Below are 27,901 nucleotides of genomic sequence, written 5' to 3' on the forward strand. Positions count from 1 at the left end.
GCCACATAATTCTAGGTGCAGAATATGCTTAAAAGTTAGAAGAATTTTGGAGCAAGCCTGCCATGTGGCAATGCACTTTTCCTCTGTGTAATGTGTCCTTCCCCACTTTTGGGCAGCTTTTGCACCTACAGAAGAGTGAACCTATATAAGGGAGGAGAAATGTGGAAGAGAGAAGAACCATGCCCTTGGTTTTGATTGGAACAGGCTAATGTTGCTGTAGTCTGATCCAGGCTTATACTGATGATAGAGGAGAGCTATGCTGCCATCTTCATTTGGCAGGAACCTGGGGCAGGTGGGTTAACAGATGGATTAGATTTAAAGTTTTCCAGAAAAGGACTTGTGGACATTTAAACATATAACATTGCAAGATAAGGATCACTGGTTCAGTTGCTTGAGCAAAGAGGATGTGTATTCTCCATCTCCCTCAGCAGTTGGGTGAGCGCTCCTTGACCATGGCAACATCGTCCACTAGCTGAAGCTATCTGGTTAAATGTTAAAGTGGCAAAAATATCCATTTTTAAAAAAAATGGTGCCAGATCACCAGGAATCAGGGAAACAGGGACTACGCATATCCTCCAAGATACATGAAAAAGAACACAGTGGATTATTTTACATGAGTTACCTCATTTTTCCCTCTTCCTCAACAGCAGCTTTTAATCCTGAAAATTGAACCTCATCAGAGCTCACTCTTGTACTATTTTAATTCCAGAATGTTTTTTCCATTGCTCAGCAGAGGGCACTCTGCTCTCTGGGATGTACCAGGGTTATGTGCCTGTTGCATGGGCTCCTGCATGTCTATTTCTCTTCTGACTTGTTTTTTCTTGCGGATGTTGATTTTTCGGCTTTGAATCTGATATTGTTCATATTGTGTCTTACCTGCCAGGATGATTCAGGAGCTGAGAAGGAGAATGCATCAGTACTTCAGCACAATACCTCCCTTTCTGGCAGCCGAAATGGAGAGGAGAACTTGATAGACAATCCATACCTCCGCCCAGTGAAGAAGCCCAAGATTCGTAGGAAGAAGTGAAGTGAAACAAATTGATGGAGTGGAGTAAGAAGAAACAGTTTATCTTAATCCTGTGGAGTTAAGATAAGGCGCTGGAAAGGCAGAGCAGCACTGCTGGTTAAGAGCCAAGCGGAAATATTGGACTCCTCAGTTGCTGTTTTCTTCATCTCCAGCAATTTGTGATAATCTACGGTGAAATCTGAAAGAGTGTCTTAGAAGCACTGATGGCCACATGGATTGAAATTTGTCCCTGCACGAGAATAGTATGCTGCTAGTTCTACTATCTGCAACAGCTGTTCATCCTCAGGAGAATCTTCTTTCCAAGAATTGCAAATGGTTCAGTGGGCACTGCAGAAGTTTTTCCTCTCATTTTGCCAAGTGTAGAACCACGTGTAGGACTTCAGAACTGGAATCCCTTCATGTTTTTCAGCTGTTTCCAAGATTCAAGCCATCCCACATTGTTGAATATAATTTACTAGGATGAGAGGTGGGCACTGGTGCCACTGGATATCCGCTGTTGTGCCTTTACAAAACTGAGGCTGTTCAGAACTACTCAGATGACTATTTTCCAGGATCTGCATATACCTGACACTGAAGGTTTGGGCTGATCCCTTCTGTAGCGTGAGCTATTAGGAAAGAAGGGAAAGTCTTGTCCAAGTGTAAACACAAAGTTGTTTGCACATTTATCAATGGCAGAGTTTAAGAATAATTTCTGCAAGTGCGTTTATAGTTCAGCAGATTGACTGTGACTCTTCTGTGTGGCTTCATCTGGCTCAGAGTATTTTGTTTTAATTCTGCATTTTTGTACCTTACAGTCTTCAGTTTGTATTTTCGGTAATTTGTCAGAAGAATTATTTTATATCCATCTCTTATTTCCAGTACTTCTCTATAAAGCAAGGTGCACATAAAAAATGAAGTTTCAGGAATCCCATTTGCTATCTCATTTCTTAAGTCATAAATATCTTTTTTAAAAAAATATCTTTCAGAAAATGCAAATGTTTTTCTAGTAAGAGGCAAAAGAACAAGAGCTACAGAAGATACCTTTTCCTTTCATTCTAAAATGGCAGCAGCTGCAGTTTCATTTAAATGTTGATCTTTCAGCAACTGGTGCTTGAAGTCCGTGAGATTTGTGGTTTCAGCATCAGGATTTTCTGCTACTTCCCTGAAATGTAAGATGTATACTTAATTACGGTAAATACCACAACTTCTGTCATTACACTGCAATGTCTTTCAAAGCATGTTTTGCCTCTGAAATGAAGGGACCATTCCTTATTCAGTTCTCTCTTAGTGCTATGATTTTTCAGCATTGTGGTTGGCGGTGGGGCCACTGATTAAAATCTCAGTAAAGAAATTTAGATTCTACTGGCCACGTGTGTCTTTGTATCTGCTCTCAAAAATAAAATAATCTTCTCTTATACATTTAAACTATTAAGGATCTCTCTGAAAGATTTTCACAGGAAAAATCAAATGCTGGAGAAACAGTTGACATTCTGAGCCAACAGAGGCTGCTACACTCAGTTTACTCTTTTTTATTTGCTCAGAGAAAGTTGTTAAGACACAAGGTATATATTATATGCATATTAAGTTCTTGACTGAGTAGGGAAAGAATAAAATTCTATCTTTTGTTTTTTTCTAGTTTCTGATTGAACATAAGAATAAAGAATAAAATTTCTGATCAATTGAATCTGAAACGGAAACAAGAATAACACAATTGACTAAAGTAACCCAACTCTGTTCATGCCTTTATCTTCCAAACTATTCTACCCCCCCGCCTCCCAATATGGCAAATTGTGGTGAGCAAAAATATTCAGATCACGATCTGAGACGCTGTTTTGGAGGCAAAGCTGATTTGCACTGTCTATTGTTTGGAAGATTATCCTAGATGGTTTGTTCTAGTCTGTCTGTAGTGATTATTAGCCCTTCTTTGTTTGGATTGTCTTCTAACTGAAAACTCAGGTTAATTCTAATCTTCTTTAACCGGTAGGAAAGACTTGTTAATTTCCAAATATAATGCTGAATTGCAGATTGTCTAATGTAAGGCAAATTGCAGTGAATCATTTGGGAGATATTCTGAACCTGATTCATGACTATTACACTTTGTCTGCAGTATATTCCTAAACTGCAAGTGTGAATTGCAACAGTCATTCTCTATAAATCTCTGTGTAACAAAGTATCTGTAGCCCCCAGTTCATAATTTCCTCTTAGTCAAAACAAAACAAAAATGGTTTATTTTGATCATTTTCCTCATTCTGTTTTCCCAGAGTCTAAATTACATTCAGAGATTTTGCCTAATCCATCATTCTGCATCTGATGTTTGCATCATTAGTAAATCAGCTGGAGCCCCAATGCTTCGCTTTGCCATTAAAAAGAAGAACCCCTTGCAGATAGAAATCTTCCACAGAGGGAGACCTTGTCATAAATCATTTTCTTTGGCCCAAAGGTATTAAACATTCCATGGTTAATCATGCAGTTATTGTATAGTCATATATAAATATAGATAACTATTTTTACATTTATATATATTTTTGGTCTTGGGTTAAGCATTTTGGTGATTTTAAAGATTAACAAATGCAGAAAAATAATAGCAAAAACAGTTCCCCCCCCCCAATTTATAATAAAATGGTACTTGAACAAGCCAATTTCACATATTCTATTTCATTTTAAAGTAGTTGTTTGTTGGAATTGATAATCCATTCTCCTCAGTTTTGAATTTCTTTTACTGTAAACGAGTTCTATGGAAGTTGGCTCCAGGTCCTCTGTTTCACAGATTTTAATGTTTTTTTTTTCCTACAAAGGAGGATTGTTGTTTCCAGTTGAACATGTTAAACCTGTAATTATAACTCGATAGTTCAGTGTTTCTCAACCTTGACAACCTTTAAGATGTGTGAACAACTTCCAGAATTCCCCAGCCAGCCAGGATTAAAGTGCTGTTAGTGACTTTAATGCACGCAGATTATCTGGATGAAAATTGCTACTGATTTAACTCCAACTAAGTGTATGCAATATTGTACAAAATATTACACAACTTTCATTGAAAAAAATGCTTTAGGCAGCTCATAAGAATAGGATGAGTTAAAAGGACTTTTTTCTCCAAAAAAATCACAAATGAATTATTGAAATACATAATCCAAAGTGAAATGCCCAAGAGTTTATCAAATTGTTCAGTGCTTTTTATTATGCATTAAACAAGCTATATAAACAAACATAAAAATAAGAATGAATAAATAGTAAAATACAAATGAATAAATGAGGTACTTAAAAATGCCATGGAGGCTATAGTTTTCCAGTATAAATTAATTATAAATAATATATTAAAACATTTATAAAACAGACCAAAAAATCACAATTAAATTCTACAGTAAGAATGAATATCAGCAGCCATGGTCAATACAACATATATCACCAAGTAAGGCTGTAAATAAATTCTATCCATATTACTAAAAACTGTTCTGTTTTAGATATCCTGTAAAATCAAAATACAGACTCCACACATAGATAAACCAAAATTTGGATGTAGGAAGACAGTTTTGTTCACTTGTCTTTATCAAACCAGAAAAATGGCATGTATCTTCTAGAAGGAAGTTCTAAGGTGCTGTGTTGTCAATAATATAACCATCCCATTCAGGCACCTGGACATTTTCAAGGGAGAATGGGGTTCAGAATATTTACTTTTTATGCTGCAATATTATAATGTGGATCATTTTGTTTTGTTATGCGTCCCACTCTTTGGAACAGGACAAACTCAATATTTTCAGTTTACAGAAGATTACATTTTCAATACTGAGAATGACTCCAAGGTCTGTCAGTGGATACCAAATGTGTACCTTGACAATCTAACCTGTGAACTGTGGAGTTGCTTTGAGAATAATACAGTCTGAAATTCTTTGGACAGTTGAATATTTGGGATCTGTTCAGAGAAAAATCACTAGTGGATTCCTTCTATTAAGGCATTCTGTCAATTCTGAGGCCATGAGAGAAATGCACAAGTTAAAATAGGCAGCCTTGGAACTGGTGCTATTGGAGATGTTAGTAGAGTTGAGTTTTTGGACTTAATAATGGCAATAAAAAGCTGTAATATAAAGACAACTATGACGTTTTGTGATACTTTGCTTGAAATGAAAGCAATTAAATATACTAGTTTAGCTTATTGTATTAAGTTTTAAAACAGAGGGAAGAAAGGCAGATATTGCTTATTGCTTTCTGGATCAGGAGGCCCTTCAGGCAGTCACTCATGCCTCAAGCACCTCATGATTGGATTACTGTAATGTACTCTACATAGGGCTGCTCTTGAAGACTATCTGGAAGCTACCATGTCCAGATTGTGGCAGTGTGGGTAGTGATGGGAGTGCCACGTTATGTGTATGTGACTTTGAGCTGCACTGGTTATCACTTGGCTTCTGGGTGCAATTCAGGTGTGGTTATCACATTTAAAGCCCTTCATGGCATAGGGTGTGGTTATCTAGGGACCACCTAGCTCTAGGCATTTCTGCCCATCCAATATGGTCCAACAGGGTGGGTGCACTCCAGATCCCATCAATTAAAGAATGTCATCTTGTGGGACCCAGTAAATGCACCTACACTGTCGCAATTCCTGCTGTTTGGAATGATCTCCCATCAGAGACTTGTGTGGCTCCTACCCTTATGTTCAGGAAATTACTGATGATCTGGTTATTCTCCCAGGCCTTGAGAACAGCGTGACTATGGAGCCTGTTTTTGTTTTGTTATGATTTGCTTTGATTTTGCTTTGGTATTTTGCTCTTCTGCTTAACTGTATTTTATGTTGATTTTTTTAGTTGTAAGCCAGCCAGAGTTGTTCGGGAGTCAGGCGGCCTGAAAAAATAAAATAAAATATGCAGAAAAACAACAAATCACAATTTTGTACTGAGTAATTTAGTTCTGTACCAAGTCATACCAAATGTTTGCATCAGATAGTTTATGCCACTTTTATACACACACACAGACACACACACACAGACACCTTTGATTCATTTGCACAGTTCACTTTGGTCCTGTTAATTAGGCGGAGTTATGGAGGATAGTAAGATCTTGTCCTTCTGATCCAACTTACCGCATAATGCAGCTCAGCCCAATTATGCCAAGTATCAATATGTAACATGTTATTCTTCATACAGCAATGTTTTCTTAAGATTAGACCAGATATGAAATACTGGATGCATTTCTATTTCCAGAAGGCCAGTATCCAAGCCTGAGAACAATAGACTGCTTTTTGCTTGTGAAAGAAATGAAGACGAGGAAAGAAGCTATCTGCTACCTTTCACCCATAATGTCAGATGTTTGAAAGGTCATCTAATGGCAGTTGTGTTGAACTTTAAGAGATTTAATCCTTTCTCCACCAAACACAGCTCTTTGAGCACCCATTGAACAAGGGTCTACACAAAATGACCTGGCTGCTATTATAAACACTGCTGGAAAACATTGTGGGCAGTAGCCACAGGGTTCAAGCCTGATCCACTAGCAGCAGAAATGAGGGTGCTCATTCTTCTCCCATGTGATTACTGGTTATTTGCTTTGCTTTTCCTTCCGGAAATAAGTCAACTATAGTTGTCTTTGGTGTTAAAAAAAGACTGGCTCTAGCTATTGACCAAAGACTATAGTTGGATTTTTCATCCCTTTCTTCTTAATAAACCCATACACTTAATCTCACAATAACCATGTAGGACAATAAACCTTTTATGGTGCTTATTCAAGAAAATGCTACTCTTGAATATGCCCCATTTTTAAAAAAAACATCAAGATAGCAACTGCAATCATGTGATTGAAGGCCTGCTTATTTTTTATGTACATCAGTGCATTGCTTCTGTGTTTGTGGGCATATAATTTAGGAGACTGCCTGCCATCTCCCAGCCTGAGTTCACAGTTAATTCTGGGGACAAACTTGGAAGTTGCATGGGATAAGGGCAAAGCCAGAAAAACAGACACAGTAGTACAATCAAACAGGTGGTGATGTGGTAGCATGACTGTTGTTCATATTTCCTACAACAGATAAAAATTGTTTGCATAAACATTTATTCATTTTCTATTGTTAGGAGCCAGATCTGTTATTGTGAAACAGCAGAAAATGAAAGCACAGTTGCCATTGGAAGAAATTTAACAATGGAAATATTTCATAAATCCTATATTGAAAAATAGGTTTAGCCCTATTTGAGCACAATTTACAGGTTAATTATTTTCCCTGAGAGATTGCCAAAATATCCTTCTGGATATTATATTAAATGTTGATGATCTGGTATCTTTCTCTGCTATCCTCATTTATATTTTGAACTCCTAAGGTAAAAGCAGTTTTTCATCTTCCTTCCTTTCTTCCCCTCTTCCTCCTCCTCCTCCCTCTTTTTGGTTTTGTTTCTAGATTTTTTGTTTTGTTTTGCTTAAGTTTATGTCTGCATATTGTATGGGAATATTGTTTCTGCTGAGATCTCCAAAATAATAACTTTAATTGATATTTTCTGTTTAGAATCACAGAATCATAACATGAGAAGAAAATCATAGGATTGGCAGGGAACTTGAAGGTCTATTAATCTAACACCCTATCTACAACAGGAATCTTCAGACCATCCTGTCGAACCTTTGTCTGAAAACTTCCAGTGATGCAGCATTCATGGTTCCAGAAGGCAGCTGCTCCATTGCTTAATAACATTCATGATCAGGAAATTCCTCCTTATTTTGAGTTTGAATCTCTCTCTGTAAAGCTTCCACCTATTGATTCTTATCCTATTCTTGGGCACTGCAGAGCATAAATCCACAATCTCTTCCCTGTAATTGCCCTTCAAGTATGTCCCCCCTTAGCCTTCCCTTCTTTAGGTTCTACATGCCAAGTTCCTTTAACCATTGTTCTTCATAGGATTTAACCTTTGAGTCCCTCTCATCTTTGTTGTTCTTCTCTGTAATCTTTCCAGTTCCCCAGCATCCTTCTTGAATTATGGTGTCCAAAACTGGATACAGTATTCCAGGCAGAGGTGTAATCTGACCAGTGCAGTGTAGAGTGAAACTATCACTTCCCCTGATCTGTACATTAGATCTCAGTTGATGTAGCCCAAGATTGCATTGGCTGTTTTGGCAAGTGTAGCACACTGTTGGCTCATGTTTAATCTGTGGTCTATCAGGACTCTCAGATCCTTCTCACAAGTACTATTGTACCTGTGCATCTGGTTTTTTTCAATCTAAGTGCAAAACCTTACATTTCTCATCACATTCTCAAACAGCTTTTTGTTGGATACAGCCCAATATTCAATCCTATCAAGATCCTTTTGAACCTTGACTCTATATTCACAGGTGTTAGCAATGTTCCCCCCAGCCTTGTGTCATCTGCAAATTTGCTGAGTATCTCTTTTATGTCCTTATTTAAGTAATTTATAAAAATGTGGAAGTGCATTGGGCCCAGGACAGAAGCCTGAGGTACTCCACTGCATACATCTCTCCATGTAGATATAAATCAATTAAGGACCATGTGTTGGATATAGTTGTTTGTCCAACTATGAAACCCTCTGGCAGTAGGACCATCCATTCCATATCATTCCATTTTCTGAAGGAGGTGGCTGTGGTCAACTTTATCAAATGCCTTACCAAAGCCTAGGTTTGTGACATCCATAGCATTTCCTTGGTTTACTAATCTAATAAAAAGAGCAGTAAGATTGGGCTGACATGACCTGTTTTTAACAAACACCTGCTGGCTTCACCTCGTTTCTTTCTAAGTGCTTGCAAACCCCCTGCTTGATTATTGTTCTAGGATTTTTTCAGTTATTGATGTCAAGCTGATATGTCTGTTATTTCCTGGGTCTGTGTGACTTCCTACTTGACTTGTGTTTACTTATTCAGGACATAAAGAGCTCTTGAAAGAAGAAGAAAAAAACAATCAGGGCGTGGAGAATGACAATGTGATTTCTATAGAGGTTGGAAATAGGAGAAGTTCCTTCCTTTGCACGGGATAGGCAGAACGGGTCAGGCTGCTTTCACTGCAGAGATTTCATCAGGCTGATAGGTATGTGAAGAACCATTTAAATGGAATTTGAGTTAGGGATATATTCTGCATGTTGATTATTATGCTGAATACATAGAACAGCTGGGTTACAATGTCAACAGTGTTAAAACTTGCTAACTTGAATGGGGTGGAAGGAATAACTGAGTTAATTTTGGCCTTTTGCAATTCCCCAATTTTATATTAAAAAGAACTAGACTTCAAGAATGTGGTCTTAATTTTTAAAAAAGTCCACAAACATCCATGTATTTATTTGTTTTATTTGTATGCATCTGATTGGTTAGGTGCAGGTGTCCATATGAGGAATCAACGACTTTGGGCTGGTGAGTAAACTTGCTAATTGGTTATTCTGTGCTGCAGCCTCCACCTGCTTGTCTCCCATGTGTAAACTGGCTAGAAAGGAAGCCAATTTAAGAAATCTGTTTCTGGATTTCACCTCTTTCCTCCACTTTGGCCACAGCAATGTCCAGGTGTTCTGTCTGGACCATGGTTAACATGGTCCCTGACTGGTAATTCCCCTGCTCCTTTTCCCCTCCTTCCCATGATACCAGGAAAGCAAGTGGCATTTGCTTTCTCTTTGGTGAGCAAGTCTTTTGAGGACTGAAGAAAACAAAATGACAACAGTTTTACAGTTTTTTCTACCACTTGCAGCCATTGTAGAGTAGAGCAGCATAGGAATATCATAATAAAAATCATTTAAAAGGGGAAGTTTGGCAGAACTCTGACAAGTTTGAGTTAAAAGGTAAAGGTTAAAAGGAGGGGGGAAAAGGAGGCCAAGTTTTCACAGTCCCACCACAGATTGTGTTTTAAAAAAAGAAAAGAAACCAAAATCCCAGATCAAAGATCCAGGCTTTCACAGCAGCCACCCTAGCTACCCTGGACAAAATGGCCATTGAAGGCAGAGACCGGACCCGTGGAAGGGGCCCCACCAGAGCATATACCAGTCAGCTGGAGAAGAGGCATCTGGGTAGGGTGGAGTGAAGGGACTGCCCCGCTTATGCCTGTGTAGAAGAAAAAACACTACTTTTGACGCAGAGCCAGAAAGCTCAGGTGGAGGTCCCCTTCCCAGCAGGTTGTAGGAGGGAGGGGCTGAGGATGAAGCTATTCATTCCTGCTGCCCTCCCAAATTGGTAGAAGTGCCCATCCTTATGCTGGGCACATGGGAAGTATGGATCAGCCTTATAACAAATAAGTAAAATAGTGGTATAGAAATATGTTTTTTTAAAATCCTGGACTTTAAAACTGTAGTTTTAAAGATGATGAGTAATTTATTGTTGAATTTAGTTGATCTCAGATATTTATTTTGTCATGTTTTATGGACTCATTTTATCATCTGTCTACATTTTGGGAAGTAAATAATAAATGTTGTCTATTGTAACCTCTTATCTACTCCTGATGTTGAACATTTTTGCTTTGCAGGTTTCATTGTTCTTCTGAATCTGCAGCTTGGTAGGAATACCTTTACTTTTGTTTGTTAGCTGGGAGATGTATTCTAAAAATCTTAAGCAGCCTGTCTTAGCCTGGGTTTTAGTCATTTCTCCTTGTTTGGCTCCTAAGAGTAGATACCTGTCCAGATTCCAAGCCCCTTTCTTGTGATTCTATAGTTTTGTTTAGTTGGTTTTGTGTGTGTGTGTGTACACATACATACACACATATATACACATATACACACATACACTCTGCTAGAGAAAATGCTGGATGGGGCAAGATAGCATGATGAGAAGCAGAATTTAAAAGATTCAGTAAAAGGTAGTGTTTTTGGAAACAAAGCACACCTAGAATTAATGATCAGATGATGTTTTTGTATGTTTTCTTAAATACTGTTTCTATGTGAGAGTGAGAGAGACTGAAATTAGTTAGAATCCCTATTTAAAATATAGGCCAGATTTGGCTCCTTAGCTATGGATTTTCCAGTTAAGTCCTCAAACCAAATAATTACATTCTAATGTATGATTCTTTTGTGCTATACTCCAAAGGAATATAAAACTCAGGCAAGCCTCTAATGAGGAAGCTTACTTCTTCACAGGAACATTAAAGGAGGCATATAGAGGGCAGTCTCCTATTTTTCTGACAGAAATCCTCTGGATCCTGGACTAACTTACTGTGTTGAGACTTTGCCTTTCCCCAAACCACAATGGTTTCTACTGGCCTCCTGATTCTGACAGTGATTTCTTTCTTTCATTCTCTTCTTTGTCTCTGATAACTTCTGAAATCTCTTGATGATCTCCTCCTCTGTAGCTGTTGCATATATTCAGTTTTCCCTTGAAATCAACTTGCTGTCACAACTTTAAATTCAGCTGTGTGTTAGCTCTTACCGTGACAATTTCATTAGCCCTAGACAGCTCAGGTTTTTAGTTTCTGAGTTTTTCCCCATTGGATAAAGCTTTCAGATTTTTGATCTCCCAAGTTTGCCTTTAAAGATGTATGCAAACAACTTAACAGACAAACTCTGCTTGCAGAATCATTTCTCCCTCATATGATTAACACTTGAATAACTCTATAATGCTTTTATCAGTTGCCTTATATAAAACTTAGAGCAAACATCCTTACCTATATACAATCATTAGTCTATAAATGCTTACTGCTTAACTCAGACAAACTAATGGCTATTCTAGATGGAATAAAAACAAAACAAAAAAAATGCTGTTCTGTTTTCATATAAGTCTTTCATTTTCAGGTGATTATTGTCAGAAAAGGTAGAAGATGGAACAAGGATTTCCAAAGTTCATCTGTGGGACAGAGTCAAATATAACTGCCTCGGGTCTTTCTGGATATTTTGAGCTATGTCAACTGACAGTCCAAAGAATAATAAAATATTGGGTTATAATGAAAAGGACTGAGACAGTTGGCTCCCTGAGGTCCAGCTATAATGAACACACAGGAATATTGCAGCTTGTGGCCACTACCTTCCCCATAATGCTCATACTTTTTCCAAAATATTCCTGCTTCTTGATATTTTTCTAGCTAAAGTTGCCAAATGTCTCATTTATGAAAAAAGTCACTTATCTTGTAACATCACTGTTCCGTACAACAAGCCACTTACTTTGAAAAACTCATTACTTCAGAAACCATTTACTCTGACTCAATTTAATCTTACAAATAAGTCAGTAATGCTTTGAAAGTCAATTGTGTATATGTGCACGCTTTATATGGTTTATAGTTTACCATTTCCCACTATTCCAAATACAGCAAATTTGCCTTTCATATCATGTGGAATTGTGTTTCCATCTGGGAAGAAGGCAAATGTTATGGTAAAAATAAACTGCATGCAGATTTACCCATTCCCAACATCACACAAAGCTTCTCTTTCCAGGTTCTGCCTACAAACTTGTCTGTTATGTCACCAACTGGGATCAGTACAGGGCAGAACCAGCCAAGTTCACCCCTGATAACATAGATCCATTCCTGTGTACCCATTTGATTTTTGCTTTTGCGGGCATGGACAACAATCAAATTACCACTATAGAATGGAATGATGAAATACTCTACAGGAAACTCAATGCCTTAAAGGACAGGCAAGTAACTTTTCAAGGAAATATATTTATGTAAAAATAATTTTGCCTTCATCAGTGATGATGATAGCATCAAAACCAGCTAAAACAGGAAGAAGTGTTTAATTCAGACCTTAAGGTTCATAGCTAAAGTTAGGTGTTGTGGACAATCTTTTAGCTATTGTTAATATTTTTGAGTGGGTCATAGGCCCAATGCCCAGGAGAGATATAAAGTAGGCAAGGCTATATCATGCATATTAATGAGATCCCTCTCCTCCTCTTCCCAGTTCTCAAATTATGTTAAGGGTATTTTAGAGCTTTCTCTACAGCTTTTGTGTGCTTCCTATCTTAGCCAGGCTCCTTAGGGACTGCAGTTAGGGGAAGGCTGATTCACAGACCAACTTTACAAACTGTATGTTTTAGTCCATCCATCTTTTCTGGATGAAGGAACATTGGAGATTACTCTGAATGGATATACTTCTTAGGGATCAAACCAATATATGCAAATAACTCATTGCTGCATAAGTCTTCTGCAGATATATCCCTAGTATATATTTCATGAGGAAGAGGGAAATGGAAGGTCTTAGGTTAGAAGCCAAGGGTTCTCTTCTCTCTCTCTCTCCCTCTCTCTTAGCATTAGGAAAATGCAAATATTAGTTACAAGTGCTTATATATTTCTTTAGCCTATTACAAACATAACTGGCCAGCCAGAGGGTTTGACTTCCTGAGTGTGAGATAGAGACACCCAAAGTTCCTTCATCCAGAAGAAAATAATAATGTAATGAATCATAGTACAGTAAATCATAATCTAATTAAAATAATGCTAGCAAAAGCCTTGAGCTTTTAGATATCTGTGAGAAATCTAAGTTATATTGGAAATATCTATGAGAAAGAGAAAGAGGAAAAGTTCTTCTCTATCTCTGCTTGGAACTGCCGGAGAAGCCAAGAACATCACAGCCTTTATGTTCTGCTCTATCATGTATGGTTCCTTTAATCTCTATTTGTGGCAATAAAACCCTGGCACAAAGTTTTCCCCAAAGGCTATTAACTTATGATACAAATATAAAAGGGGAATGGTTGATGGGAATCTTGGGATATTTTTTCAAGACACCGATTATTTAGTTGGTTGTTAATATACACAGCATGTTTATATTATTTTTCTTGCTTTCCAGAAATAACAGCTTACTCACGCTGCTGGCTGTTGGAGGGGGAACCTTTAAGAACCAGAAGTAAGACTTTTCTCCCAATCCTTTCCATTGAAAGAAGCAACGTATATGTAACTATGTGGTTTCCACTTCCAGTCTTAATCTAGTCTAAACGGAGATAGGAAGGAATGGAGATTCCACCTCTGCAGTTGAGAAGAAATTCTGCTGGCAGAAAGGTGATGGAGGCCACATTTACACCCACAGAAAGTTCTATGAGGAAGTCAAGCAAGCTATATTTACTGCTCAGTCTAAAATATCTCAATTTCCCCATTTCTCCTATAAGCCTTAGATTTTGCTCCTCAACCTGGAGCCTTCATAGCTAATTTTCCACCCCATTGCTTTCACTGGTGGAAAACCAAACCAAACCAAACCAAACCAAACCAAACCAAACCAACCAGCTGAAAATCCTGGCAGAGCCACGCTTCTGACCTTCTGCCTTGGCCAGTTTAAGCCAGCCTGGCTTTGGAAACAGCAGTGGATCCATGTGTTACTCCTCCTTTCTTGCAACAGCCCCCACCTCCACTTCAAATTGCTTTGTTGGTAATTTGTAATGTTTCATTTAAGGCATGATAGAGAAACGATCATGACAGAGAAGTCTTTGATAGAGATAGAGAAACTCTCTCTATCTCTGTTGATCTCTATCTCTGTTGATATTGATAGAGATAGAGATAGAGAAACTATCATGATAGAGAAGTTTTTCCTTACTTGCTTATAACTACAGCATAAAAACAATAACTTTTTTTTCTGCTGCCTTCATAATTTGCCTTCATGTGATCCCCAGTCCATACCTGAATCAGTCTTGTATGCTTTTACTGTACTGGGCTGTGTTTTTCCCCTTATCCCAACATGGATTTTACCAAGGTTACAATCTCATATGATTTACCATCCATTCTGTTGGTGAGTCAGTTGGGTGGCCCCTACTGAGTGGAATCAGCCTGGCACCCATTGGCCATTTTAACTGGTGCAGCACATCTCCTCCCTTCTGGCCCCTGAGCCAATCTGCTTTGGGCAGGACAAAACTCTGGATCTTTCATATCAGACTTTCCTCCTATACCTGCTACAACTTTGAGCCAATCCCTGACTCAGAGATATGCATCAGCCCTAACAGCAGCTGATCTGTGTGTCAATGGTGGTACAGGTGAAGAGGGGGAGAGAGACCTGTTTGTCTGTCTGCTGTTGCATGGCACAACTCTTCTCACCTGTCTGCTGTTATTTAGTCTGCTTTTGAACACAATGCTCTTCTAAAATAGCACTGACTCAGTGTCCCAAAGGAGCCCAAATGATATCAGCTGTTTGCTAGGCTCCCTTTAGAAGCATCAACCAACTGCTTGCATGAAACTTGGCAGTCTAGCCATCTATCAAAATTCACCTTCTTACTAAGTCTATCCTCATTCCACATTAAGGAGAGTGAATGGTAAATGTTTTTCACTAATTGATGATATTTTGTGCAAGGGGAAGGAAATAAAGTTGGGAAATCCACCAGTCTCTGTCCTTAGTATGCTCTATACACAGTAAATATGAGCAGCACCATTTTCCAGCATCATGTCTGTGGCAGATAGGAACCACTAGTAAGGGCAGCAAATTTTATGCAGGTACAGTTTTCAGCTGACTGAAGGGCTGGTGGATAATACTTTAATTCAGCCGTGAGGATGAACCCCAAGACAGAGAGAATAAGTCTTAATTCTTCATACATATATACATGCATACTCATCATGCTATTTCCTTTCTGGGCAAGCAATGTTACACAAAGCACAGAAAAGGAGGAAATAGTAGCAAGCAAAAGACAGGATATAAGATAAAACAAAAGGAAATCTAATTAAATCTAGATTACACCATCACCATTCATTATACAGTATCTCTATATATTTTTAGGTCCTTGCAAAGCATCTTTGCTGTTCCCAAACTTCTTACTTCTTTTTCAGAATTGCATCACCTGCATTCACCTATGCCTTTCAACTCACTCACTTTTCCTTCATATATTTGGTCATTCAGTTTTGTATTCAGTTCATATTCATTAATTACCCAATCATTCTTGATCCTATCTATTCTTGTTTTATCACTCATATTTTTAAAGTAACTCATTCCTACTTCATTCAATGTACTTTTATGTATCTCCTGACCTATCCTACTCTTATTTCCCTATAATCAAGTGGATAGGAACACGGTCCTGTATACAGCCATTTTTGCTTATTTCAATATACATTCGTTCATCACAACAGACTAAAAGTGCCCACTATCTTTCTATGATCATTTTCTTGTTTTACAATTTCTCCGTACGTCCCCATCTTTAGTAAACATTCTACCAAGGTACAAAAATTAATCTACTTAGTCTAGGTTTTGTTTTTACTATTTATGTATATTGATTCCATTCCCCTTGTCAAACACAATTATCTTGGACTCTCATACTATCTTGGATTCAGCACCATATTCTTCATTATATTGTGCAATTTATAACGTATTCACTGCAAACCATTTGAATTCTCAGACAACAGTAAGGCATTCCCTGCATACAAAAGTATACACACATTCACATCTCCAGTCAATGCATCTGTAACATCACCACACACATTTGTTTATGCATTAAACAAATAAAGGGACATCCAATGTCCTTGTCTTACTCCATGTTGAATGTTGAACCATTTGCTAAGCACTCCATATATCTTCATGAATGATTTACTTCCACATTTACTGTTCTTCTAGCATTCAGCAACCAACCTTTAATTCCATTTTCACTGAAACACTCCATAATTCAAGCCTATCTACTTTATCATATGCTTTCATTGAATAAATGTACAATAATGGACATCCATACACTTGTTAATGAACTGCTGAAGAGCAAAAATCTGGACCACACAATTCCTACCTGGCAGAAAACTACACTGTACTTCCCAATGTTGCTCATTGTCACCTCTTCTACTATTTCTATCAGAATTCTGTCAAACACTATCCCAAACACACTTAACAAACACATCCCCACTCCATAGTGTTCATAGTTGCTCTTCTCACATTTTTTTTGTAGGATGGAACAGTAACAGCATTCTTCCAATTATCAGGCACAGATGCAGTCTTCTCATACATGTAAAAACAAGCTGCACAGCCACTCCATAGCAAACTATATCTGTATTTTAATGTTTTCCCAACCTTATCCATGCATTATCCACAAGATTAGACCATACATCCTCCCCCTTCTCTAAACTTCCTTCCCTTATACTCCTATTCCGTTCCAAGTTACAAAGTTCCATACATCACAACTGTCAGTAGATAGGCCTATGAATATTGACCTCCATTGATCATCATGGCTCCAATCAACTGTGGCTTTCGCAGTACACTTTTTAGTAAAATAGTTTACCATCTTTAACTGTAAATTGGGACATGTAGCTTTCCCTGCTCACTGTAAAGACATAATACCAATCAGTTTTGGCACATTTTGAACAGTATGCTACAAAAACGAAGAGAAGGGTAATAAGTAAGAGCATCCCCACAGTAATTATAAACTCAATTCCCTCCTTATTTCATTTCTTTTTTCATTTTGCTGTAGGGAATATTCTGAAAATGCTTCCTAGATTTAGCTGAACTTGAAAGCAAAAGGGGCTATTCCTATTATTTATTAAGGGTGAGTAGGTGCTGGATCTTGTCAGTTTTTAGAATGGTTCATGATGTTCTGTGAAAATAAAGGAGAAGCCCATGGCAGTGAACATTAAAAATAAGGCTGTCCAAAAATAATGTATTTCTTCCAGATTTACTACCATGGTATCGTCATCAGCAAATCGCCAGACATTCATCTTATCAGTGACAACGTTTCTCCGTGAGTTTGGTTTTGATGGTCTGGATCTGGACTGGGAATATCCTGGTTCCAAAGGTAGCCCCCCAGAGGACAAACACCTCTTTACCATTCTGACTCAGGTGAGAGACTGAAAGCATACAATTTTAATTGAAATTTCAGTAAAAGAATCTTGTAGGATCCTTAAACTGTGTGTTTTGGTATCCTATAATGAACACCATTCTTAAATCAACAACAGTGAATCACTGCAATAAAATTATTTATTTTAAAATTAGAATTGAAAATCAATCTCCAATTGAGATTTGTTATTCAGAATTTTGCTTTAGAATTAAGTCCTAGAACATATACTTTATTGATAGAATATACATATAAAGAGATAGCATATTTCTGAGCATGCATAAAGTATTTATGTATTTGTAGCTAGCTCCCATTCATTTATAACAGCAAGATATAGTAAGAGCAAAGGTAGGATTAAGCAAACCCCCTGATCATTATTATTTTACAAATATTAAGCTCTTATCCCTTTCCATGACTAACAGTACAACATCGTGCATGTCTACTTAGAAATAAATTTGACTGAATTCAGGGATGCTTACTTTCCAAGTGCTATAGATTGGAGCTTAAAACTACAGTCTGAAATGCACATCATTGCTACTCTCCTGGGAACCTGCCTTAGAACCTTCTCAACCATCCTGGAATCTCTTAGGTTCCAAAAGAGATTCCAGTATGCCTCTCTGAGTCCAATATGCCACCAAAGATAGAGAGAAAGGAATATGTTGGAGGCATATTTGGATCCACATCCAAATCTCTTTGGATCAAGGAATGATCTCTTCCATTCCTTGTTTAACACACTTCTAAAAGGGCTAGGAGCTTGTATCAGTTAGTTTTCCTATGACTGATGTCAAGGGAAGGAAAAGGAAACAAAATGTATATGCAGGTGGTTGGGATGGTGGGAGTCACTCACCGTTTTGCTCTGCCTGCACTGAGAACATGTTAGTAGTTCTACCACAAAGGGTCTCCATATACTGCTCTTTGAATTACAGGTAGTCCCCAATTTAAGAATGAGCTCCATTCCCAAGGTCTGTCCTTAAGTCGAATTTGTATGTAAACCGGAACTGTATTATTGTATAATACTGTATAAGTAGTATTGTGTAATGAACTTGAACCATTGTGTATTTAACTTGAATTATTGTGTATTTAACTCGAATTTTGCTACCATAGACTCCATTCTTAACTATGGGTCATCTGTAACCCGGGCATTCTTAACTCAGGGATTACCTGTATTCAATATAAAAAGAAGATTCAGTTAACTAAACTATATATACTGAGCTACATAGTATGAAAACTTTCTAATATGAAATATTTCTAATATGAAACAAGCAGCTTCCCTCTGAAACATACCCAGGTCTCTTGCAACTGAGCAATATTAACTGTTGCTGCTTCTGTTTCCCTCTGCAGGAACTATCAGCAGCCTTTAGAGAAGAGAGTGAAAAAACTGGATACCCACGGCTCCTGCTTTCAGCAGCTGTATCTTCAAGCAAAAATACCATAGATGCTGGATATGAAGTTGCTGCACTGGGGAAGTAGGTTGCACAATCTAAGAGAAGAGGTCCAATGTGAAGTCATTTTGTTTTGGAACAATAGCTCTGCATGATCTGATAACAGACTGTAGGATGGTGAGATGTTGTATCTATCCTATCTGTTAGGGACCAGAATGGGAAAAAGTGGTATAGGGTATTCCTGAGAACTTTTTAAAGACCATTAACTACATCCTGCTACATAACTTACCATTGCAAATGTGTTTATATACCAACATAACTATTGTTATCATTGCTGCTGGCTGTTTGCTTATTGTTCCTTAATCTTGATCTTTATTTTTAATTTGCATTCAGGAATCTCGATTTTATCAATGTGATGACTTATGATTTCCATGGAAGTTGGGCTCCAGTAACAGGACACAACAGCCCCCTGCATAAGGGTTTAAAAATCTATGACCCAGTTCCCTACTACAATTGTGTAAGAAGAATGGCAACATTTTTGGATATGTGATCACTTGTACAGTACTTACAGTGAGAATTTGATCAGGCAATGCAAATTTGAGAATACAGTGAGAATTTGATCAGGCAATGCAAACATATGTAGACTAACTGATGAAACTCAAGATACTTGATGTACGTCAATTTCAGAATCAAAACAAGTTTGAATTGACTGTCTCAGCAGAAGAAGCAGGATGCTAGCTGAAAGTGTTTTGTTTTGTTGTTGTTTTTTGAAAACCCATCAGCTAAAATTGCTGTATCACTGACAAAAGGCAAAAAAAAAAATGGAATCCTTTTATACTTTCTAAGCATAAAGCAGCTTGAGTTGGGTAATTGAGAGAGGGAAAGGATTAAGTAGGGTCTGGCTGTAACATGATTTGTAGCATATGATAAGCCACCTAGTAAGTAAGCCTAACAGATCACTTGAATCTGGGCCACAAGTTATAGTTAATTCATCTATTTGAATTATCCCACTTGTTTAGTTAAGAAGCACTGAGTGTCAAGTGCAAAGAGGAGCACTTTAACCATAATTTGAAACCATTTTTGGTCATTAATTTACTGATTGAAACCATGGTCTGATTGATGATCTGAACCTAGAAAGAGAAGTGTGTTAGTCTGTGGTTATCTCTCCCTTCCAGCCCAGAGAGAGAGAGAAAGGAGGCTGGAACCAATCATTTTTATTATTTAATAGTCAAAGGCATTTGCTCCAGTCACAGCTTCTCCTTCTGTCTCACTCCCATCAAACACCAAAACTGGATACTGAAGGATGGGAGTATCTATCTATCTATCTATCTATCTATCTATCTATCTATCTATCTATCTATCTATCTATCTATCTATCTATCTATCTATCATGGTTTGCTTTATTGTTTGCTACCAAAATGATTAATAAATGACCATACTGTGCTTGACCTTCCTCCACCCTGCTTTGTATGTGAACAGGCTGTTGTGCAAAAACAGACAGAATACACAGAAACACAAAAAGAAAGATGCGTGTATACCATATTTGTTTGTATCTGTACTGCAGGAATATGCAATGAAATACTGGAATGACAGTGGAGCACTAGCTGAAAAACTCATGATGGGATTTCCAACATATGGGCGTTCTTTTAGACTTTCTAGTTCAAATACTAATGTTGGTGCTCCAGCCTCTGGTGGAGGTACTCCTGGAGTCTACACCAACAGTTCTGGTATCTTGGCATATTATGAGGTAAATGCCCTTCCTTTCTTTTATTAAAACTTTTAATATGCTCAATGAGGTGGCAACTTCTGGCTGTCCTTGGCTGATCTCCAGAAGCTAAGAAGGTTTGGATCTGGTTAAGGCTTGGATAGGAGATTACCAGGAAATTCCATGGCCATATGTTAGTCTGGGAAGTAACTAACTTACTAACTAACTTGCAGAAGAAGGCAGTGGGAAGCCAGCTTCATACTACTGTCAAGGTAGACCTAAGTCTGAACATTCCACAAGTATAGAGATCATAAGGTATAGAGGTCATAAGGGCTTGGGTAAATCATTCTCACTCAGCCTTACCTGCATTGTGAGTTTGTTGAAAGAATAAACAGGAATAATCCTGTGAAGGTGTCTCTAAAATACTTGGAAGAAAGATGGGAATAAAACATCAAAACCTAACAATAACAATAAAATCTTAGCATATAATTCTGTTCGAGTTTATTGAGAGCAACAACACAATTTAGTGGAATTTACATTTGAATAAACATTTACAGAACCACATTGCACCTCTGGAATTCTGAGTACTGTAATTAAAAAATGTTACTTAAATTGGGATTTTTTTCCAAACTCATGATCAGAACATTTTCTTGGCTATCAATTATCCCATCTTTTTTTCCCACTATTGTACTATAAAGATCTGTTTCTGGGAAACTGCTGTAGGTGAAAATTTGAGCACACAAACCACAGTACTCTTTAATCCCAATGGGGAAATATTGTAAAAAATAGTTTTGCTTTATTTTGTTCTCTGTCCTGAGCTGCTTTGTCTAAAAGGATCATTTTGACAGGTTTGTACATTTTTACAAGGAGCTAGCAAAGCATGGATTGATGAACAGAAGGTTCCATATGCTTTCAAAAATGGAGAATGGGTTGCATATGATGATGAAAGAAGTTTTCAGTTTAAAGTAAGTTGTCATTTTGTGCAGTAGTTATTGGGTTAAATCTAATTTTGGCCAATGCAAAAGAAGTATGACTAAATCTCAAGATACAATGTAAATGGGAAAGTTCCATCTGCTTACCAAAGTTATCTTGTGATGTTCTTACACAGTATAAAGTCATAACTGAGCCTGATGTCACTGAATAATATGACAAATTTTTGTCAACAGAGTCAGAGCATTAAGGCAGGACCACCATCTCTGGGTTGCAAAAATCCAGAGAACTACTAAAGGTCTATAAAATGACAGCAAATGCCCTTTGTGGCATTTTGTGGCCACCCTTTGTGGCCATCTAGTGATAGTCAGGATTTTTGTAGCTCAGATGCGCTAATTAAGTCACAAGTAGAACCACTGAACTTTACAGCAAAATTTAGCATGGGGTATTCATGGTCAAATGTCCAGCCAACTATTTAATCTGTCCCTATGTCAGATCTAGACATCTTTGTATTTTTGCACAGCTTAAACATGCTCCTCTCTTGTTTCTTGGTGGCCCAGTTTTGACCACAGTAGTTGGAGCACTCACCTGTTGAATACACTGGTAGCGGAAGTGATAATTTATTTGTACATTTGCATGCCACTTACAAGTTTCTAGATTATTTATATATATTATAAAAGGTTGAAAGATAATTGCTTATTTCATTCATTTCATTCTGGGTAGTAAGAGAAATGAATTTTTTTTTCTTCCTTTAGACAAAATCTATTGGTTTAGCAACAAGAAATACACTATAATATTATTCAGTTAGCCATTCGGAGTGCTTTATAGCCAACTGCTGTGGTGCATTTTAAATGTAGTGGAAACATGTTAAAAAGAAACTTTCTGTTGGCCTGTTTGGAATTGGACCACATTCAGAACACTTGGAATGGCCTGTTCCAATTTACTTGTCTGGGGATAGGAGTTTCATGATTGAACATACTATATTGTATACCTCTACTCAGATGCTTAATATGCTTCTCTCCTCCATGAGGAATAGGTGAATCTTAACGTTTTTTTCCTTAATATTACCCACTTAATATAAATTTCCTTCAAGTCAGCTAATTCTAAAAGCCGCTACTTACAATTTGTTCACTGAGATGTTCGTTCGGTCCCCAGCTACCACTCAACTGGCTTATCTGTTTAAAGCAGATAAGATGGAATTTGGAAAAAAGGAACCAAAGTGTTAACAAGTTGTTTCTATTAAGTCTGAGGATTTGCATGTATTCAGCTGAAATGTGGGAAGGGCTGCAAATGAAATGGGAGAGAGAACTGTAACTGACTGGGACAAGAAGAACAATACAATAATTGATTGGCCTAATGAGGAAATATTCCAACATTAACTTGTATTGCACAGACAACAGCAATCTAGTGAACATGACAGAGAGCATGCAATGCTAATTTGAATTTGTGTTATACTGTGACAGCATAGACTTGGATAATTTCATAAACTATTCTGGAAAAAGTCTTATGCTAAGTTAAGTACATTGACTTAAACTGCTTTTTTATTTTAAAGAATAAGTAGTATATATTTTATGAGTGCTGGTTATCAGCCAATTCCATATTTATGGAAATAGTATTCTGCCCTAGAACGCCAAAAGTAGTCTTGGATTATAGTCTTTTTACAAGTTTGCTGTTTACAAGAGCTTTTGTTTTTCTTTGCAGACTGAGTTTTTGAAGAGGAAAGAGTATGGAGGAGCCATGGTTTGGACTCTCGGCATGGACGATTTCTCTGGCACCTTCTGTGATCAAGGAATCAACCCCCTTGTGAATAAACTAAAGGGTTTTCTAATGAACTGATATAATTTATTAATACTTTTATGCCAATCTTTCCATCTGCTTTTCAGCCAGGTAAACTCTCATTGTGACTTTGAGATCATTGAGATGAGACAATCCCTGCCCTCAGGTTTAAAATCTAAAAAGACATAACACAAAAGAAAAGACTGGGGAGGTACCAATTCTTAATGAAAAGGTCATATAATATCCAGCTGTAATGTAGATCGAAATAAATGTTTAAACATTTTTCATCTACATTACAGCTGGTTGCTATATGACTCATATCTCATTAACAAGAATATTAAAAATAACCAAAATTAAAATATCACCAATAATAACAAATGATAATTAAGATAGATGGCAGTAAGAGGTGAATTCCTAGGCCATCATTACAAATCATTAGAATGTTCATTAAAGTTAGAAGTAGATGAATGTTTAACCTTCCACTGTCCATTTATTGCCAATGTATATTCTGTAGTCTCAGGAGGATTTATATGGTAAAACATGACTACAGTTAATGTCTTTCTAGCAGAAAAAGAAGTTGGCTAACAAGAAAATACAATATCGACTCAAATACAAACCTTGATGCAGAGCATACTACAAATACAGATTCCATTTAAACCAGAATTATTCCTGTTGGGGATAATGGATTTCCAAATAGGAAAACATCTTGTTAGAATTATTCAATACATGATTATCGCAGCAAGACTTCTTTATGCACAATTTTAGAAAACCCAGACACTACCAACAATACAAGAAGGGTTGTTAAAACTGATGGAAATGGCAGAAAAGGATAAACTGACTTATTAAAAGAAAATTCAAATAATTATTACCTTAAAGAATGGAAACCATTGATGGACTATTTGCAAAATGCAGGTGGGGCGAAGCTTACATGGGGATTTGAAGATTAGATTATAAATGTAATGGGATATGCTTTGACAAAAAATATTCCTACTTAATGCATTAAAAACTAGCACTTATGACACTCTTATTATTCTTAAGACCAGAGATAGATTGGAAGCTAACTATTTTTCATGTCTTTTTTCTTTTTCTTTTACTTTATCTCACCTTTTCTTTTCCTTTTCTTTATAATTTGTATTTTCAATTTTCTTTTTCATTTCTAACCTTTAATTTTGTAATCTTAAAAATCTCAGTAAAATATTATTAAAAAAAAAGAAAATACAATATCAATTAACACACTTAAAGTTCTCAAATTAAAACACATAAAGAAAAAAAAATGAAGAAAGTCAATCCCTAGAGTAATTATATGTAAGCTAAGTTCTCTATATTAGAGAACTTAGTTTGCATGTACTTGTGTGAGCATGCATGGAACAGAACTGATCATTAGTAGACAATCCTGCACGTGAATATAGGTTTTACTAAGGCTAATAATCTAATCTACATTTTCCATCCTACTAAAAAGTATAACATGAAAGCCTCAACTGAAAAAAACCAAGAATTATTGTCTTTCATTATTTCTATTGTTAAATCATTTTTATGACCTTTGTGTTAGCTTTCTATGACCTTTGGTCCATCATTGCACAGCAAATAAAATAAAAAATAACAGAACATGCAAAACAAGGTCAATGATTCAATGTATAATATGGACCAGCAAATACATTTGAATGTAAATAGTACTTTCACTTTGAGAACTCAGATCTATGCCTTTAAACTAATAAGATACTGCTGAGTGTTTTCACTGGCACACTTTGTTGCACTGTGTATTGTGATGCTTAAAGGAAAACTTTAAAAGGTGCCATCTGTTGAAGGTTATTGCCTGTGAAGCATTGAAAAAATGCTCATGTATTGTACAACACTGTATTTTTTTTAGAGACATCTTCACTCGTTTTTATTGTCACTCCTAAAAGGCAATCCAGAGAGACTGGTAAGATTTATATCAGCTGTTTTTTATCAGATGTAAACAACATCTTAGCATTAAGAGATGAGTTGAGGAATAGATAAGCACGGTTGCAGGCTAGTAAATTTGTTGAACTTGTTAAAAAGATATATTTGTTTTAATGCTTCTGGACAGTGGCTAAAATAAAAACATAAATAGTATGGATTCCATTAATTTTTTTTAGTTAATCAGTTGCTCTGAGCTCTTTATTTTCTGGTTCATCTATAGAATTGTGCAGCACTATGGATTTGAATGGGAAAAAGTGATTTGGAGCATACAGAATTGCCCGTGTGGTATTGCTCAGCAACTCCTTACAGACACATTTGTTTAGTAGCATATAATGTTAAAAATCAAGGTTGGGCCAACTATTAAACTCCCAAAGCTTTATTTGGCATAGCAGATACGTATAAAAATACATATATATTACTTCCCAACAGTGGGTCAAACTAAATTACAGTTGAATAAAATATAACTGAACTCAGGTATTCCCAAACTCACACAACTTTAGGAAGCTGCCACTTTGCTTCTGAGCAAGAATAACCTTGTGCTTATTATGATTCTCTCCCCAGAGCAAAGAGCAACCAGCAAGACCATTTATACATTATAGTGCAGGTAGGCAAAAGGATTAACTTCTTCATGCTATAGCCCAAACCTTATGTCCTGGAAGATTGCTATTAAACTTTAAAAAATTAGAAGGTCCCACCTCCAATTTTCTCTCACTTCAGTTATTTTGCCCTGAAATTCCAATTACAGTCCATTTTTTTAATTTATTCCTCAGGCCTCATTAAGAAGAACAGAGCCCATCTGCAAACAAAATCTTTGGACTATTTCTTGATCATAAATACTTCCTAGAATATAAGAGTGATTTCTGTAACTAAATAAGCAGTTTCATATTTTAATACTCAAAATCAAAAAATACTTATGAAGATCTATGTACTCTTGGGAAAAATTGGTGGTACCTTCCTATGACCACTTCTAAGACCAAATCTATTATCTGAATCTTATGATAATATCAGCAAAAATTAAATGTGGTGCATGCTACCATTACACAAGCTGAAAGAAAAATAGAACAACATTCAGTGGAAGATTAACAGTCTTAAATTCCTCCTGTTCAAGTTATATCTTTCTTTAAAAAAGAAATATTAAGAAATAAATGACTCAGAATCAGTTTCTAAGTTTATTTCACTGCAGTAATATAAAGACAGACATTTGGCTTTTAACAGTAAGTTACCAGTTACTTTAATAAGTGGGTGACTGGTGCAGGATTTATGCTGTAAAGATGCTTTCCCCAGTGTGGTGTCTTTTACATAATTTGGACCAAAATTCTCCTCGTGCCAGACAGTTTGGTGAATGGGTAGGGGTTATGGGAGTTACACAATCAGCATCTAAAAGACACTAGGAAGGGGAAGGCTACTGTAACACTGAAACTGAAAGCTCTGTTTGCCAACCTATAAATTCTTTCCATTTTGTTATAAGTGGTTCTGTGTACCTTCTAATCTAAATCCACTAGTTTACAGGATATACAAAGGATTCCATTGGAATCATAAAGCTCTCTATGAAACTTCTAAGTGACATCCAATTTTTTGGCAAAATCAAGAGTATATAAAGGGAACTTTAAAAACATTTTAAAGAGTGATGTGCAGATAAGTATTTAAGCATCATGCTACATAGAAGATATCAACAGCACCATTTGCCTACTAGAATTGTTTGGTATACTGTACTATCTAACAAAGTACTATCTGTTTTCTCCCATATCACAGAGCACAGAAGGAAAAAGATTGTACAGCTTAGCCCATAACTTTTCATCTAATAGGAGTACAATGTATATAAAATGTGCAAATCTAGTTCCTAAATATAATAGCTATAGTTCAGTTCAGAAGTAACAATGAAAAGCATGGTTTTCTCCTACCAGAATATGCCATGGAAAATTTCCTTACCTTCTATTTTGTGCAAGGAAAAAAACTGAAAATTTCTACTACCAAGTTTAAGTAGCTTAAACTATCAAGTTTAAGGTCAGAAATTAGGATGCTGTGATTTAACTTATGGTTATTAAGAATGGCCAAAAACCTTGGCTTGTTTTAAATCCAAATTTGAATGTCACTGAAATGCGTTCCCATATATAAAAGAGGAGAAAGTATGGGATGTGAGTGGGAAGTCTCTGTTTCTTGTTCAGCATGAATCAAGCTTTAATCTTTTCTGTGGCAGACACAAAAGAACATTGTGCTAAAATAAACTTCTAAAAATGTCACTGCATATATATTCCATGAAATTTGCACTCTCAGTCACATGCAGGATATCAGTATAAGAAATCGTATCATATGATACATGATCGTATCAGATCATATGGCACATACTTCTAATACCTTCTGTATTGCAAGCAACACTGGCCAGTGCAGAAGGACAGCAGGACAAAATATTCTCAATTCCAGGTTTTCATTGTACGTGCTTGCTCCAGTAATGATTTCTCCAATTTGGCATGCCTTTTGTGAGCATTGCGATCTTAACTCTTAAACTGGCATACCAATAGAAAAGACACTTTGAAAATCTGCATTTCTTTTAAGCATTTCTCTACCCAAACTGTT

At 36.7% G+C, this 27,901-nt stretch overlaps 2 protein-coding genes across 2 annotated transcripts in view; both read left to right on the plus strand.

Annotated features, from left to right (window-relative positions):
• TAF8 (TATA-box binding protein associated factor 8) overlaps positions 1-6,312 on the plus strand; it is a 17,941-nt gene extending 11,629 nt beyond the window's left edge. The window contains exon 8 of the mRNA XM_007426394.4: positions 884-6,312. Within this exon, the coding sequence (XP_007426456.2) occupies positions 884-1,027 (144 nt within the window). The 3' untranslated portion in view covers positions 1,028-6,312. The remainder of the gene's footprint in view (positions 1-883) is intronic.
• Positions 2,037-27,899, plus strand: LOC103061583 (acidic mammalian chitinase-like). Its single transcript, XM_025165539.2, has 12 exons — positions 2,037-2,175; positions 8,840-9,002; positions 9,284-9,322; positions 10,419-10,448; positions 12,313-12,514; positions 13,663-13,719; positions 17,433-17,598; positions 18,935-19,059; positions 19,369-19,492; positions 20,540-20,722; positions 21,529-21,645; positions 23,312-27,899. The coding sequence occupies exons 3-12, from the start codon at positions 9,298-9,300 to the stop codon at positions 23,444-23,446; spliced, it is 1,164 nt and encodes a 387-aa protein (XP_025021307.1). The 5' UTR covers positions 2,037-2,175; positions 8,840-9,002; positions 9,284-9,297; the 3' UTR covers positions 23,447-27,899.
• Positions 27,900-27,901: the final 2 nt, after the last annotated feature.

This window comes from Python bivittatus, unplaced genomic scaffold (genome assembly GCF_059951505.1).
Source record: "Python bivittatus isolate LINGU-HERP-01145 unplaced genomic scaffold, Pbiv_v1 ctg000700_np1212, whole genome shotgun sequence".
NCBI lineage: Eukaryota > Metazoa > Chordata > Lepidosauria > Squamata > Pythonidae > Python > Python bivittatus.

Excerpts from the sequence above, each read along its gene's own strand:
- LOC103061583 (XM_025165539.2), top strand. The coding sequence starts at position 9,298 with ATGAGGAATCAACGACTTTGGGCTG. Across the intron at positions 10,449-12,312 it reads TCTTCTGAATCTGCAGCTTG|GTTCTGCCTACAAACTTGTC; the intron begins GTAGGAATACCT and ends TTCTCTTTCCAG. Across the intron at positions 17,599-18,934 it reads TCTTTACCATTCTGACTCAG|GAACTATCAGCAGCCTTTAG; the intron begins GTGAGAGACTGA and ends TTCCCTCTGCAG.